General features: G+C 34.3%; 1 protein-coding gene across 1 annotated transcript in view; it reads right to left on the minus strand.

Annotated features, from left to right (window-relative positions):
- Nucleotides 1-13,524: 13,524 nt before the first annotated feature.
- The window catches only part of sntg2 (syntrophin, gamma 2), a 122,654-nt gene continuing 118,422 nt past the window's right edge, over nucleotides 13,525-17,756 (minus strand). Inside the window, exons 15-17 of the mRNA XM_030126379.1 lie at nucleotides 15,991-16,083; nucleotides 15,441-15,551; nucleotides 13,525-13,813 (exon numbers count right to left, since the gene is read on the minus strand). Of these exons, the coding sequence (XP_029982239.1) occupies nucleotides 13,685-13,813; nucleotides 15,441-15,551; nucleotides 15,991-16,083 (333 nt within the window). The 3' untranslated portion in view covers nucleotides 13,525-13,684. The remainder of the gene's footprint in view (nucleotides 13,814-15,440; nucleotides 15,552-15,990; nucleotides 16,084-17,756) is intronic.

Genomic DNA, 17,756 nt, shown 5'->3' on the forward strand with positions numbered 1-17,756 from the left:
CGGTTCTGAATTCAGTATTTTCAGCCATTTCCTGCATGTCATTATCTCTCTCTCCTTACTTTACATGTTACACTATTGTTGCTATAATATAGGGTAAAAAACATCAGTCTATTAATCAACAGTTACCGATATAGCACATTACAAAAGATGAAATAAGAAACAATAAAACACATTCAAACAGAGACTTTTATGTTTCAAAACCCATATTATTTAACCCATAAAGACCCAAACAACCACCGGCAACCAATATTATCTACCAATATAAAATGTTTAATAACTCCTGATCCATTGAACCTATCAATCCATGTAAAATAATTGGTGTAAAATACAGTTGATGTTTCTCCCATCGCACTGGGACACTTCAAATCCCCAATCCAAGATGTTGCTCCTCATTACAATGGTGGTTTAACCCTTTCATGGATCGGGGTCACTACAGTGGACAGCTATTTTACAGCTGTTCTCTTGTATATTCATGGGATTTGATGTTCTAGTTCCATATCAGCTGACACAGCGGATACGTATGCATCATCCCATACACTCCAGTTCACACCATTACTGTAACTTTGCTGTTCTTGATAAACCTGATCTGCAGTAACATGTTTGAGTGTAAATCAATTGCTTGTTATTATTATTAAACGGCGTTTTGTTTTTTGTTTTTTTACTAAACATAGTTTTTTTTTTTGCATATTATCTCCATGAAGTGAGTAATGAGTAGTACTGGAGTATGTTAAAATGTGAGAAAACAGATTAGAAGCAGTATTTTTTTTTTTTTTTTAATTTCATAGTTTTCAAGTGATGTATCAGTAAATACGTGTTTTTTTGCTTCAAAAATCAAATGCATGGTGTCGAACTGCATGGACATTTTTGGAACTCCATGAAAAATAGATTCATAACAAAATTTTCAATGGCATGGTTTTTTTCATGCCTAAAGAGGAATAAAAACACTCAAGAAAATAAATCTTGATTAAGGTTCTCAAAGTCCATTCATGAAAGGGTTAAGATGAAAGAGGCATGAAACATATGCTATCATAACTCATGTCAAGTGGTGTATTTGTAAAAGATTAGTGAACATTAATTAGTGACAATAAATGGAAATTAACCCTTAAGGATCCAAAAATTAACCATCAAACAAAATTAATCACTGATCTAAACTGTTTAATACCTGCAGATCCACTAATCCTATCAATACATGTAAATAATTGGTGTGAAATACAATTTGTCGTCTTTTCATGGTCATCAGATATGACCCATTTGGATGTTCAGAGGCTCCGTAGTTACCATGGAAACACTGTCATCCTCTACAACATTTATTCACCAGTAAAACTTAATTAGTTTGACAAATGACAGTGGATGAACACATTTGGTTTATGTTCAGTTAATGATGAATTTGGTTGAAAAAGACATGTTTTCTTCACTGTTCTCTGGTTCTGATATTATGACAGTTACTTTTAATCTGAGCTTTTATGAACATCTACATAATCAGTAAATTAATATGGGAAAATACCTGATTTTTATTGAAGAAATGCAAAAAACAGAGGACAATATTATAATAAATGGTGATAAATTACTTAAGAAAGGTTAAATAGAGAGAAAAATTCATTTGGGAACTGACACAAAAGTAACACTGGGTCTTTATGGGTTAAATAACTGTGAAGTTTGGCTTTGAACAGAGTTAAAGCTGTGCTGGTTTGATGAATGGTTAAAAATCTCCCATAAATATGATGGTGTAAAGCCATTAATTGAGCCAGTGAATGGACCACAGAACAGCCTGTATATTAAAAAATAAAAAGGTTCTGAAAAGTTGTTGCACCATGACATGCTAATAAATTAGGACACTTTGGGAAAGTTTATTAGCACAACATGAAAACATATAGATTATGATGCAGCCTGAATGTACATAGTTTCCTCTTGTTATATTAGTGTTTTCCTGATGTTAGTTATGCATAGGATGCTGTGAATGTTACTGGTGTGACTGAAAGTGTCTGTATTATCATTATTATTATTATTATTATTATTATTATTATTATTATTATTATTATTATTATTATGACCTTTATTTAATCTCACAGTATATTGAAGTGAAATCTACGGTGGCCCAGAGGTGCAACAGCCCCCCAAAATTTCCATCATAAGAAAAAAAGAACAGCCCAAAAAATTATCTGCTCTAAGAAAAAAAAGAGAACAGCCCAAAAACTTATCCACTCTAAGAAAAACAAAACATCATCCACCTTTTCAATTAAGGGGGCGGTGTTTACCCAAAAGGTCTCTTGCTTTAAAATCAAGGCCACCACAAAAAATAAAAGCATAGGCTGAAAATTTTTAAGGCCTTCAGCTAATGTGGCTAATGCTAAGGAAGTCATCCTCTAGAAGTGCAGGCTGGTGCACTAAAAATAAAGTTTTTTAAAAAATACTGGTTAATTTTTTTGGGATGTTTTCTTTTTTTTTTATCTTATGGTGAATAATTTTTTAGGCTGTTCTCTTTTTTTGTCTTATGGTGGATATTTTTTTTTAGCTGTTCTCTTTTTTTCTTATAGTGGATAACTTTTTGGGCTGTTCTCTTTTTTTTCTTATAGTGGATCATTTTTTTGGGCTGTTCTCTTTTTTTCTTATAGTGGATAATTTTTTGGGCTGTTCTCTTTTTTTTCTTAGAGTGGATAATTTTTTTGGGCTGTTCTCTTTTTTTCTTATAGTGGATAATTTTTTGGGCTGTTCTCTTTTTTTTCTTATATGGATCATTTTTTTCAGGCTGTTCACTTTTTTCTTATAGTGGATAATTTTTTGGGCTGTTCTCTTTTTTTTCTTATAGTGGATAATTTTTTGGGCTAGTGGATAATTTTTTGGGCTGTTGCACCTCTGAGCCACCGTAGAAAGGGGCATTTGCAATACAGTTGTGAAACCACAGGCAGGAATTAATGATGATGACAACAATAAATTCTGAAAACTTAAAAGAAGAAAATGTAAAAAGAATTAGAGCCATAACATGGTTTATCTGCTAATCTGGTGAAATAATAAAACATAACTAGAAAATGATTTGAATTAAGTAAAACTAGAACAGTTCTAAAATACTGATTGTTTTCATTGTTGACTGTGTAAGACATGTTTTATTGTCTGAGCTGTTATTTTTTTCAGAACAAAAGTCAAAGGTTAAAAGTTAACTCACTTTTTTAACCCTGTAGGGAAATTCAGTCTCTGCATTTTACCCATAATACACACACATAGTGCCTAGCATTAGCAATTAGCATCAGCACAGGACAAAAAGGACATCTTCAGTCCAATCTATCCAAGGTGTACACTGATAAGCTGACAGAGCAGAAAGGAAAGAGAGGAATGTAACACAAGAAACTCACAAAAACAGTGTAAGTGATTTCAAATTTTGCGATGAGATGAGATTATTCAAGCACAACATGAAGTCGCACTAATGAGACTGAGCCACGTTCAGGCCTGTTTAGTTTCACAAAGACATACTCTAACAAAACCATTCAAAACAGCCTTCTCTCCTTGTCAGCACACCTTTAATGAAAACTGAACACTGTCAGAATTAATCCCACGCTAATAAACATCACTATGAAAACATTTATTAGTGCAAGTATTTTACAAACAGTATGTGTCACATCTGTTGTCAGATCGTCCCATAGGGATCATCGCAGTCCTTTTATGTGTCCCGGCTTTTCCGCAGAAGTCTTTTTAAATTGTACTTTTAAATAATATGTGTGGGGGGGGAAAGGCAGAGAGGAGGAGAAGGGGGAAAAGGGGGAGGAGGAATAGCCCTTGGCTGGTCTTGGCTGGCCTGGTCCCTGGGCTGTGGCTGCGTTGCTGGGGGGGGTTGTGTGAGAAGGTAATGGTGTCCTCCCCTCCGCCATATTAATTTAAGTTAATTAACCCTTTCATGCATAGTGGTGACTACAGTGGATTCTACAGCTGTTCTATTGTATATTCATGGATTTTGTTGTTTTAGTTCCGTATCAGCCAACACAGTGGACGCTTTTGCATCATCTCATACACTGCAATTCATACCATTACTGTAACTTTCCTGTTCTTCATAAACCTGATCTAGAGTCACATGTTTGAGTGTAAATCAAGTGCTTGTTATTGTTATAAGTCTGTACTTAACTTTTTTTTTTAAGTTGTCATTTTTGTTTTTTTGTTTTGTTTTTTTGCATATTATCTCCATGAAGTGAGTAATGACTGTTATTAGTATGTTAAAATATGAGAAAACTTCTGATTAGCAGCATTAAAAATGTCTGCTAAAGGTTCATACTGTCTTCCACATACAGGGGTTGGACAAAATAATGGAAACACCTTAAAAAATCAACAAAATATAATTTAATATGGTGTAGGTCCGCCTTTTGCGGCAATTACAGCCTCAATTCTCCGAGGTATTGATTCATACAACTTGTGAATTGTTTCCAAAGGAATTTTAAGCCATTCTTCAGTTAGAATACCCTCCAACTCTTTTAGAGACGATGGCGGTGGAAATCGACGTCTTACTTGAATCTCTAAAACTGACCATAAATGCTCAATAATGTTGAGGTCTGGGGACTGTGCCGGCCATACGAGATGCTCAACTTCATTAGAATGTTCCTCATGCCATTCTTTAACAATTCTAGCTGTATGGATTGGGGCATTATCATCTTGAGGTGAAGGTGTTTCCATTATTTTGTCCAACCCCTGTATAATAACACTGGTCAACAACAAATTTATTGTTTAAGTTTTTTGAGCTGATTTAGGATAATTTTGGTGTGCTGAATCCAAAAATCACATTAATTTTGCTCAGTCAGGTCAACTTTCTGAACTATGCTACATATTGGCTTTTTAACATTTTTGCTTACATTTATGGGCATTTTCACATCATGTGATACAAAATTCTTTCATATTTCTTGCAATAAACGAGTTCTGAAGATTTTACTTTTGCCAATTTATGATTAATGGGTTTTTTTAATATTACAGGTGAATGAAATGGCTTCAACTAGAAGATCTTGCAAAAATAAGCCTGATGTATTCTGCTACATCTGCGGTGAATACACCATTGTACCTAACAGGAATCAAGTCACAAGTTTCATAAAGTGTGCTTACCAGTCTTATTTTGGTATTAATTATTATATTTTGTGAGAAGATCAAATTTTTCAAAATCAAATTAGCAAAAAAATCTGACCTGATTGAAAAAAGCAGATGTCATTTTTGGATTTAGCGGTGCAAAATGGTCCTAATTCAGTTGAAAAAACCTAGACAACTTGCAAAAAACATTTTTTTGTAACCATTTATCAGACAAACTAGTAAAGCAAATAAACAAACAACTACCCTTGTCTGAGAAATGAAATACCTATAATAAGCATTAAAAATGTTTTTATTTCATAGTTTTCACACAGTATATCAGTAAATACATGTTTCTTTGCTTCAAAAATTAAATGCATGGTGTCCAGCTGAGTGGACATTTTTGCAGCTCCCTGAAAAATAAATTCATGAGAAAATTTTCTTTAGGCATGCTTTCATCATGCCGAAAGAGGAATAAAAACACTCAGGAAAAAAATCTTGATTAAGGGTCTCATAATTCATGCATGAAAGGGTTAATATAAACTCTGATTGATATGAACTGATAGAAATTATTATAAATATTGAATTATTTAACCCATTTTTTTACTGTTATTGTGGCTGCCACCACCGCTGCCACAGTAATAACAAATAAGACTATTAGTATTATTACTATGTATTGTTGTGTTGTTGTTATTATCATTATTTCATTATTATACCATTAGTATTTTCATTCACACCCCCCTTCCCTTTTCCCTATCGCCCCTAATCAATCCATATTGTTTTAGTTTCTCTTTATATTTATTATCTTTTTCATTGTAATATGATGTTGTCATTGTTGTTTGTTTGTTTACTTGCTCAATTTGTCTGTCATTAGTTTTTTTTCTTTCCACTATGTCTCGTTAGCTGTATCACGAATAAAAAAAAATTAAAAGAAATAAAAAAACATCACTATAAAAACATTTATTAGTACAAGTATTTTACAAACAGTATGTGTCACTTCTGTTGTCATGTTGTCCTGTAGGGATGTAAGGACACAATCATCGCAGTCGTTTTACTTTTACATGTCCCTGCTTTTCCAGAGAAGACTTTTATTTTTATTTTACATTTAAATACGATGTGGAAAACCAGCAGTGAGAAAAGCCTCAGAGGCGGCTCTCAAGCTTTCCGTGAAACTTTCTCTCATCACAAATACTTCAGTTAGTGTTCAGGGTCCGACGCTAACGGTGGAGTCAACTGTGAGAGTCACGGCCCATTGATGGTTGAGCGCTGTACTTGAAATTCATGCTTGACATGGTGCTGATGCAACTTTATGATGCTGTGTGTGTGTGTGTGTGTGTGTGTGTGTGTGTGTGTGTGTCAGCAGCCAGCAGTGACTTCAGCAGTGAGCTAAAGACCATCTCAGTTGTTGCTCCCTGTGCACTCTTACCGTCACGGTGCCTGGTCTAGCTTCAGCAGAAAACGGTTTAAAACTAAAATTCTCAACAAATGAATCTGAGTTTGCGAACAACATAGTGAGAGACAGCCAGACAAGTATATGACATATTGGAGTCTTTTTTTTCCATTATACAGAATCGGGTAGAGCACTATGAATGTCTTGAATTACATCGTTATTTTTTATTGATTGACAGCACAAAACAGACATGGCATCGACATAAACGCATCATTTGGAAGTGTAAGTAACCGTGTCAGACACTGCTATCACACCAGAGCACAGAAGCATATTGTATAAATATTGTTTTAACCCATGAAGACCCAAACATCCACTGTGGACCTAAACCCTCTTCTGATATAAACTGTTTAATACCTGCTGGTCATTTAATTCTATCAATTCATGTAAATAATTGTTGTAAAATGCAGTTTGTCATCTTTTACATGGTCATCTGATATGACCCGTTTGGACGTTCAGAGGCTCCGTAGTGAATGTGGACACTGATTCACCAGTAAAACCCATGGAGTTGGATCAATGACAGTGGATAGAGATACTTGGTTTATGTTAAGTTATGATATTATTAATATATTTTACTGAAAAAGTAACTTTTTTTTTAGTTTTCTCTCTTTCTGTTATAGTAACCCTTGACTTTAAAATGACCTTTTCTGAACATCAGCATGATCGGTAAATCAAACAGAGGAAAATACCAGATTTTCCCTGAAAAAATGCAAAATACAGAAGATGATATTACAACAAATTTTGATAAATCACTTAAGAAAGGGTAAATATAGAGGAAAAATTAATTTGGGAACTGCCACAAAAGTAGCGCTGGGTCTTTATGGGTTAATGCAGGGGTGTCAAACATACGGCCTGTGGGCCAAAACGGGCCCTCTAAAGGGTTCAATCTGGCCCACAGGATGAATTTGCGAAGTTGTATTGATCATAAAGTTAATTCTATGTTTTTCAGTTCCACATACCTATTACTAAATGTTTTGTACCTTTGTAGATCCACTGTGATGTCTAAGTTATAATATACATGTGTAAACGATAAACTGATGCATAATATTGTTAAAATTACACATATTTTTATCAACTAGATATCATGAAATTGTGTAAATATACACACTACTTTTAATTGGCGTGTTATCTGCACGTATTATAAGCTTCCGCATGTATGTTCACATTGTGTCACATACCACGCACTGAGGGTTAGGGTTAGGGTAAGGGTTTGTGGTTACAGATATGTGAACCAGAGATCTGGGCGTAAATTGACACACAATCAAATGACGCTGAATAACACGCAAAAGGATGAAAATTCGTACGTATAGCACGCCAAATGCCATAAGAACTGCCGTGACATACAACACAATTTCATGAGATCAGTCTCAGAAATTTCAGGTTGTTCATGGATGTTCATGTTATTCCCATTTTTTGCTTAAGGATAGTTTGTAAATGTAAACATTTTCATACTGTAATTTAACTTTTTTGCACTAAAACAAAGAGAAAAATTTGGAGTTGTCATTATTTCTAAATTATTATACTATTATTTTACTGGTCTGGCCCACTTGAGATCATATTAGGCTGAATGTGGCCCCTGAAAGAAAATGAGTTTGACACTCCTGTTTTAATGTGTACATGGATTAATTCTGTTAATCAGATGTTTAATCATGTCTGTTTACTGGTGTAGTAAAATTTATAACTACAAAAACATTCCGCAGTGAGCACATATGATACTTGACTAATCCCAAATAACAAAAGGCTCTGAGAGGTATTTTATTTCTGAATAGCATGTTGCATTATAAGATGTCTTTGGTAATGTGGGATTAAGGGCTTTATCATCCTTAGAAAGTGTTTGTTTTACTCTTACAGTTACTGGAGGACAGCATTTAAGACAAAACAGATGATAATTTAGTGAGAAACTACATCAACTAACATTTATCATATAAATGTGGCCTTGAGGTGATACTGAGTTGAAGTTTAGCTTGAATACTTATGATAAAAAAAAAAGTTATATCTTCAGTATTAGCGTTTATTTACTTAGCACACTGTCCTCACACTAAATAATCATTATCCGATACCCACGACAGATAAACCAACAAGTGTGATGATAATGAATAGGTGTCAAACCTGTTAACCAGGCTTAAAGTGGCAGCGCATTGTTGAGTTAAAAGCACACAGAGAACCTACCAGGTAGAAAACTGGTTTAACCAACACACCATAAAAATCTAAAATTAGTTTTGTTGGAGAGGAAACAGATGAGTAATGAACCCATCAGACAGGTTCAGTCAGAAATGCAGCAGATTTTATATAACCAACCCATAAAACTGCCATTGATGTTTCACCCTGTGGCTGATGTTTCATGTACGACATGTGAAAAATGCCAGTATTTAAGGCATGGTGGACTGGACTTGCTATAGCACTGACAAAACTGCATTTCTCAACTGTCTTTAAACATAACTACTGTATTTAGGTTTTACAAGTACCTCTTCGAATACATGTACAGTGTTGTTAGTTTTCATCAGTTTTTAATTCTATTTTTAAGTCCTCTCTTAAAACATATTTTTCTCTTTGGCTTTTAACTCAGTGTGAGGGGTTGGTTTTTATTGTATTAATGTATAATTACTTTTGTTTTTCCCCATTCTTTGTTTATTCAGAAAAGTGAATCATACAAAACTTCCCTTTCAGGTACAATTCAATGTCTACACCTCAAATGTGAATGAGAGAGTGATCGTTGCTAATACAATTTTTTTTAGTAGAATGAAGAACAATTATAACAAGTGGGCGGGAGGAGAGGGCTTACTCCACTTCTTCTACAACACAATAAAACACATTAAGGTGTGTATGTTTACATTAACCTAAACAGAAATGTATATATGTAAATGTTTTCACATAATCCATACATTCAATTCACAGCAGTCACAGATTTTACATAGTTCATCCATTTTGACCAAATACTGAAAAAAGATTCCCTTTGACCCTTAAAAGAAAATGTCAGCTTCTCCAGAAGGTAAATGTTCTGTACGATATCGATCCATTCTTCCATTGTGGATGCTTCAGACTTTAACCATTTTCTAGTGATAGTCTTTTTACTTGCTGCCAAAAGAATTAACAACAGTTTTTTTTTTAATCTTTCAGAGTCCAGTTATCACATGAAATATCTCTTAAGTACAGGGCTTCACACTTACAAGGAATCTTCTCAGTAAACATGTTCACATAGCTGCTCCCAGAACGGTTTGATCACTGGACAACTCCAGAAAACATGACAGTGATTTGCGTTATTTGTCCCACAGAGTCTCCAACAGGTGTCTCCACTGCCCTGACTTTTATTGTTTTTATTAATTCTTTTATCTGTAATATTTGTTTTTATGTCCGTGTACAGCACTTTGGCCGACTGCGATGTCTTCTAAAGGGCTTTATAAATAAAGTTGACCTGACTTAAAGGGCATTTTAGTAAAACACTAGTCGCTTTTCCATTGGACATATGTGCGAAACTTTACCGATAGTTACTAAATGTCAAAAAAAGAGAAGTGTGTAATGTTGGTTTTTCCATTAAATCACTAATGCGATGATTTGTTTATTTGTTATCGCGAGATGACATGAGAAGTCATGGTATAAACAAAGCAACAAACGTAAATATGCTGATTTACAGATATTCATCATTATTATTATTATATACTAGTGGCATTGTACCCGTGGTGCCATTGTACGATAGCATGAGAGGCTAAAATCGCCCAGCATACGTCGCGACATTTGAATACGGACATAAAATTGTGCCTAGTAGTCAGGTAATGTTTCTATTCATTTGGCAAGTTTGGTGGCGATCGGGCCTGTGAAGGCTGAGGAAAATCCGTACAAACATCCTCCTGTGCTGCAACATTGATTGGACGGACAGACACAGAACGTGCATTATATAGTAAGGAAGGATTACCCTTCTATCCCGTACTAAATTAAAAAATGATTTAGCTTCCTGGTGTGTCCACACCTTTTAAAACTCTTCTTCTTTGCTTGTTGTAACATCCGTTAACATGTTTTTTATTCATGTGACTCTAGTAGGAGAAAAAAAAGGTCTTTCAATTGTAGTTTTGCGTGATGAACCAATTGCGCTATGCCCGAAAAACCACCTCTTGCCAGCGCAAAAACTTTTAATCGAAAAACTAGAGTTGTCGTTTTTCCATTAGGTAAATCTTTGTGCGCAACTTATATTCGCACAATTTGAGGGTGAATGGAAAAGTGACAGCATTTATTTATTTAAATGCCATTTGTTGCTGATGCTGCAGCTGATGTGTGCCACTGCTGTTACTCTGAAGTGTCCTGGTCTGCCACAGGCTTTCACCTCCTGCAGCAGCACGGCCAAGATCCACCACCAAACCAAGGTTATTATCGTTAACGAAAACTAACGAAATGACGAAAACTAGAAATGAAAAAACATTTTCGTTAACTGAAATAAATAAATAAAAACTATAATTAAAAGAAAAAAAACTATAACTAACAAACTGTACAGGGTGGGGAAGCAAAATTTACAATATTTTGAGGCAGGGATTGAAAGACAGTGTATGACCAGTTAGTTTATTGAAAGTCATGAGAATTTATTTGCCACAAGAAAATATACATAATAGAACATGTTTTTATTCTATGTGTCCTCCTTCTTTCTCAATAACTGCCTTCACACGCTTCCTGAAACTTGCGCAAGTGTTCCTCAAATATTCGGGTGACAACTTCTCCCATTCTTCTTTAATAGTATCTTCCAGACTTTCTCGTAATAGTTTTGCTCATAGTCATTCTCTTCTTTACATTATAAACAGTCTTTATGGACACTCCAACTATTTTTGAAATCTCCTTTGGTGTGACGAGTGCATTCAGCAAATCACACACTCTTTGACGTTTGCTTTCCTGATTACTCATATGGGCAAAAGTTTCTGAAAAGGTATGGATAATAGTGTTAGGTATGATTATGACATCAGTATATGTTTGGTTTCAAAACAACTGACGTAGTGCCTGCTGAGAAAAAACAACTAAATGTTCATTGTAAATTTTGCTTCCCTACCCTGTATTGTGTGCTTACAAAACTAAAACATATAAAAATTATGGATAAAATTCCCTTTGTTTTCGTCTTTGTCAATGTCGGATTGACACGAAAGCGATTTATTTCACTAGCAATTTTAGCTAGCTGTACCATACGACACTCCACGGTGCATCACTTCTCGTCACTTGTGGTTTAGAGTCGTCTTCTGGTCCCCACTCTACCTGGAAACATGGAGACTAAAGTTGGGAGAAAGCAGCAGAGTCCTGTCTGGGATTTATTTGAATACGACGGAGAAGAGAAAAGATACGACAAAATGAAAATGAATACTAAAACTAAACTAAAACTAAGCATTTAGAAAAAAAATGGAAACTAATAAAAACTAGCAAACCTGCTCTAAAAATGAATTAAAACTAACTGAATTAGAGAAAAAAAAGTCAAAACTAAATAAGACTAAACTCTAAAGAAAAATCCAAAACTATTATAACCTTGCACCAAACAGCAGCTGATTACTGACCAGTGGGAAGTGGCTGAGGGATCATGCCCTACACAGTCGACTCACTACGCTCAGAGCCAGCTTAGAACACTGACACTGTTGGGAACATTGTGCATCTTTAGATTCGTGATGCCTTGCAGATATATGTGGACAAGATACAATGACTCATGAATATAAAGAAGCATCCAAAAGATCTAAAGCAGCAAAGTCCAAACAAAATCACAAACAGTTGCTTTACCCATTTATTTTAGGACAACACTGCAGCAGAGTATCCAATTAACGTTACAAGTGCAGATTTCATATATATTTTTATTAACGCAATGTTAATATATAATAAATAACACTGGTCAACAACAAATTTATTGTTAAAGTTTTTTGAGCTGATTTAGGATAATTTTGGTGTGCTGAATCCAAAAATCACATTAATTTTGCTCAGTCAGGTCAACTTTCTGAACTATGCTACATATTGGCTTTTTAACATTTTTGCTTACATTTATGGGCATTTTCACATCATATGATACAAAATTCTTTCATATTTCTTGCAATAAACGATTTCTGAAGATTTTAATTTTGCCAATTTATGATTGTTTTTTTTTTAATATTACAGGTGAATGAAATGGCTTCAACTAGAAGATCTTGCAAAAATAAGCCTGACGTATTCTGCTACATCTGCGGTGAATACACCATTGTACCTAACAGGAATCAAGTCACAAGTTTCATAAAGTGTGCTTACCAATCTTATTTTGGTATTAATTATTATATTTTGTGAGAAGATCAAATTTTTCAAAATCAAATTAGCAAAAAAACCTGACCTGACTGAGAAAAACGGATGTCATTTTTGGATTTAGCGGTGCAAAATGGTCCTAATTCAGTTGAAAAAACCTAGACTACTTGCAAAAAACATTTTTTTGTAATCCAGTGTAATGTATGGCAGTCTAGTCTGGAATAGAGGGATTTTTACAACCTGGCAACCCAAAAGCAGTTTTTTATAAATTGTTCATATATTAAATGATGAAAGTGTAGGACTAATTAAATTTAATGAATGCTATTACTTACATTATCTAAATACTTTATAAAGGGTCTTATCACAAAATGGTACCAATATTTCTAGGAAATACTTTCAGAGGAAAAAAAAAAATCTTGTAAGAAAGAGCTATGTATGAATAGAGTAGTTCAGCACAGATTACCACATACTTCAGCCTAAAGTTACTTTCACTGCCCGCACCCCCCCTACACACAAGCAGCAGAAAAAAAAAAAAGTTCTACACGATATGCAGTTGTGCTTGACAGTAAGAGCAATTTATTGAAAACACAAGAAATATGCATTTTCACACTGAAACCATTACATAAAGCAACTGAAGATATACAGTACAGCCACTGTATTGGGATGGATCCAAAGTGAAGAAATGTCACTTTTGAGTGAAATGTCCTCTTTAGGTTTTTAAGGTTTAGTCTTCGGGTGTTTTGTCTAAACTGTATCAGCTCAGACTGTGCTGGCAAACTGAAATGCACTTTCTGCTTCTCAAAAATGAAATACTATTTTCCCTGTTTTTTGTTATTCTTACATTATTTACTATTACAGTCTTTTACAAATGTTTCTTTTTCATTTATTCATACAAAAATAGCAAGAACAAGATATACATATCAATAGTCTTTGTGCATAAAACTCTGCAGACGTGCCTCAGATGCACATGGTGACAGGGGTGTCTTAACTGTTCATGTGGTTTCCAGGAAATGTCTGACTGCACATAAAGAGAGGGTCCATGGAGGCCACTTTGGCAGCGATAAAAGAATGTATACAGTGGAGGACGGCTGTTAGATTTGCAAACTCTAGCTCCTGAAAATGCAAGGTATAGAGAGAACTGTTAGTGATGCATGAATCATCAAAATTAACATTATGCAACTCTTCATTACAAACTTAGAAAGACTTAATTGCTCGAGGGGGAAGGACAAAATGAGCCAGGACAGGAGAATCTTAAAGTGTAGTACCACTGGTGGCCACTGGGGTTGGCTCCAAAACAGCTCTGGCTCTCCTAGACTTCTATTGGACATCTGTCTAAACGTCAAGTTGAGTCATTTTTGTCATTCTTGTGTCATTCCTATAATTTGGACCATCTAAGAAGAGACGTGGTGCTCCATCACACCATGCGCATGTGCAACCACAAAGTTAATATAATAATATTCCATTTTAATTCTCATCTACAGTCATGGAAAAAAATATTAGACCACTTTTGTTTTCTTCAATTTCTTGTTCATTTTAAAGCCTGGTACAACTAATGGTACATTTATGTGGACAAATATAATGATAACAACAAAAACAGCTCATAATAGTTTAATTTCAGCGCTGATATGTAGCCATTTTCTATAGTTTTCTTGATAACCAAAATCACTTCAGTTTTTACATCAATACCTATGGCATTGTACTGCCAAAAACAGTGCTTTTAGGCCAGGGGTGTCAAACTAATTTTAGTTCAGGGGCCACATTCAGCTAAATTTGATCTGAAGTGGGCCAAACCAGTAAAATAATAACATAATAATATATAAATAATGTCAATTCCAAACTTTCCTCTATGCTTTTGAGTGAAAAAAGTAAAATTACTTTATGAAAATGTTTATATCTACAAACTATCATTTCAAACATTGTGAATAACATGAACAAACTGAAAAAATAAGTGTAATTTTAACAATATCATGTTTCAGTTTATCATTTACACATGTACATTATATATCTTACAGGTCACAGTAGGTCTACTAATACACAAAACATTTATTAACAGGTGAAATATTGTTAAAATTGCACTTCTCTTAATACATTTCAGGTTGTTCACATTTTTATTTGCGAAATTATACTTTGTTTTAGTGTAAATACATGAAAATATTTACATTTACAAAGAGAAACATTTGGAGTTATGACTGTTTATAAGTTATTGGGTAGTATTTGACTGATCTGACCCATTTGAGATTGAATTGGTTCGAATATGGAACCTGAACTAAAATGATTGTTAATATCTTAGTGTAATTTTAGCATCTCACAAATTCATCGCAAGGGCCAGAATGGACCCTTTGGCGGGCCAGATTTGGCCCCCGGGCCGCACGTTTGACACCTGTGTTTTAGGCATTCTATGTTTTCTTTTCTGTCTGTTTTAGTCACATGATACACACACTCAGTTGTCAGTTAGTACTTGATTGCATAACCATTGTTTTTGATGACTTTTGATAGTGTAATTATTTTCCCACAACTATATTATTACTTATATAAATACCAAATTTCTTATTTTTCTCTTATATTTCATTTTTCATTTGTGCTGTTTTTTCTACATCTTTTTTTCTGCATTTGCTTGTTGACAGTTTAGAAACTAATACACAGCATTATAGTTCCTCCATCCACTAATTATCCACAGTCTATGGAATTACTAGATGTTGTTGTGTATAGTTTAACATTGGTTTCTCAGTTAAACACTTACCTTCATCTCTATTTGATTGCTTTCAGCGTTCTTGAAAAGAAGTTTTACCCTGGTTTTTCCATCATCAGAGGACCCTTTGAGTTGAGAGAACTTGTATCGCCACAGTATAGTCTACAAAGGAGGGAAGGAATAGGTATGAAAGCAACATTTAACACTGTCTACATACACGTTCCAAGGTGAGATCACACTTTGAGAAACTCTTATCAAAACAAAAACTTTAGAACATTCTCACAGTGATATAATGACCATGAAACACCCTGTGTAGTGCTGAAACAACACTAACAAAGGCTTTAGTCCTAAAATGTACCTTTAATAACAATACCGTTGAATCCTCTAAGATACAGTAAATCTGTTCTGGAAACTCCACTGGGTAAATTGGAAGGAAGTGGGAGGAAACTAACTTTTTTTTTTTTTTTTTTAAACTTTCACTGTTTAAAAGTTGCTTTTCCAACCTAAGTGAATATATAGTCATTTGGTATGTAGGTCACTGATACAGTTCACAAAAATTTCATACTGTGTGTATTCTATTGTCAAATCATTCATACTTTACCTTCGAAGTGCCTTCAGAGCAAGTGAAACCCAATTCAAAGTCTATAGTGAAGCACAGGACGTTCCCCTGGCTGCTGCACATGTAGCTTTTTGACTGGTGAGAGAGAAGTGATACACATTATTGGAGTCAAATAATTCTCTTCTGGTATTACATAAATACTATTTAACCTTCCTGTATACATCACTGGGTGAGGTCAAGGGCGTCACAGATGGACAGCTCACTACTTTTTGATTCATAACTTTTGAACCAGACAGTTTGAACCAGTTTAAGACAAATATTACACATAATTGGAAAGGTCTAAATGCCATCTTAAACATACTCAAAGGGCAAAATTTAGTTTCAAGTAATTTTAAATGAAAAATATCAAAAACTACTGCATCACAGACGGACAAAAAAAATTAACGTCGATTTTTTGTCACAATTACAAAGTTCTCAAAACTGAAGTTCCTCTGACAGTGTATACCTTAAACCCTCTATTTTACAACCTAATAATTGGTTAGAGGAAAAAAAATATTTTATCATACCTAAATAGCAAGAATTTTGACAAATGGCAGCGTCATGGATGGACAACAAAAGTAAATATCTTTTTTTAATTTCAATTATCAACATCATATACATTTTTTACATTTACAACATACAAATAACATTAACATTATATTCAAATGTATTTTGCATAGATATGTGCATTTATTAATTTTAACCACTGTGTGTTTAGAATATGACATAAATGATATAATAGTCAAATATCAATGTATTTGGAATAAATTGTTTATTTATGAGAGTTTATAAAATGAATGCAGAATGACAGCACAAAACTGTCCCTTTCCAAACATTCACACTCATGAAACTCACTTTTTTTTTTTATTTCAAAATGCATTTTCATGAAAATATAAGTAATTACCTACCCAAAAATGTACGTTGTCATTTAATTGTTTTGACCAGATGTTAACCTTCCCTTGACTTCGCCCCAATGCTAAATGACACCATCACAGTATGTCTGCACTACATGGAAACACTTAATTCCTCACTATTTCCCTCCTTTTAGGGCTGTAAATATTACCCTCAAATACCTGCAGAAATCTTTATTCATTCATATCATTGTTAAACTACTTTCGTTATGTTCATAAACAGATATTTCTTCCTGTACGTGTTACAATGAAAACAGAGGTGTAACTACAATTGTGAATCATCTCATTTAGATCCGTCATATGTTCAGTGAGTCAGCGTTAACACCTGCAGGCCTTTGGCAGCAACACCTTTCACTGACAGACAGCCTTTATTTAGGTCACTGAATGTTTGTTATATCATTATTATTATTATTATTATTGAGATTATGAGTGTTCCAGAAGTTTAATACCTACAGAGACAATGACTTTTATGAGTGACTGATAATTGTTTGTGTCATAAAAATTACCCAACTCCAGAAGATATAATTTTTTATGGTCATTACGTTCACACTTAAATAAAATCTTCAAATGTTTTCCATATGAAATTAGCCACAGAAAGGTTCCCCTCCCTGCATCTGCACTGAACCTATTCTAGTGCACACATAAGGAACAGTGGGCTACCACTGAAGACACCAGTGGACCTGATCCAGATCCAGTCTAGAAGGGGAACAGACAGGTGGATTAACCGACCAGGTATGGTTTTGATAGTGGGGGAACACGGGGACACCAGAGGTTGCGTTAACTGAAAATATTCCATCATTGACAGATTTTTTTTTTTTTAAATGACGGAAAATTCTGAAGGCCTTCCGTCATTTTGAC

The sequence above is a fragment of the Sphaeramia orbicularis genome, chromosome 22 (genome assembly GCF_902148855.1).
Source record: "Sphaeramia orbicularis chromosome 22, fSphaOr1.1, whole genome shotgun sequence".
In the NCBI taxonomy this organism is placed as follows: domain Eukaryota; kingdom Metazoa; phylum Chordata; class Actinopteri; order Kurtiformes; family Apogonidae; genus Sphaeramia; species Sphaeramia orbicularis.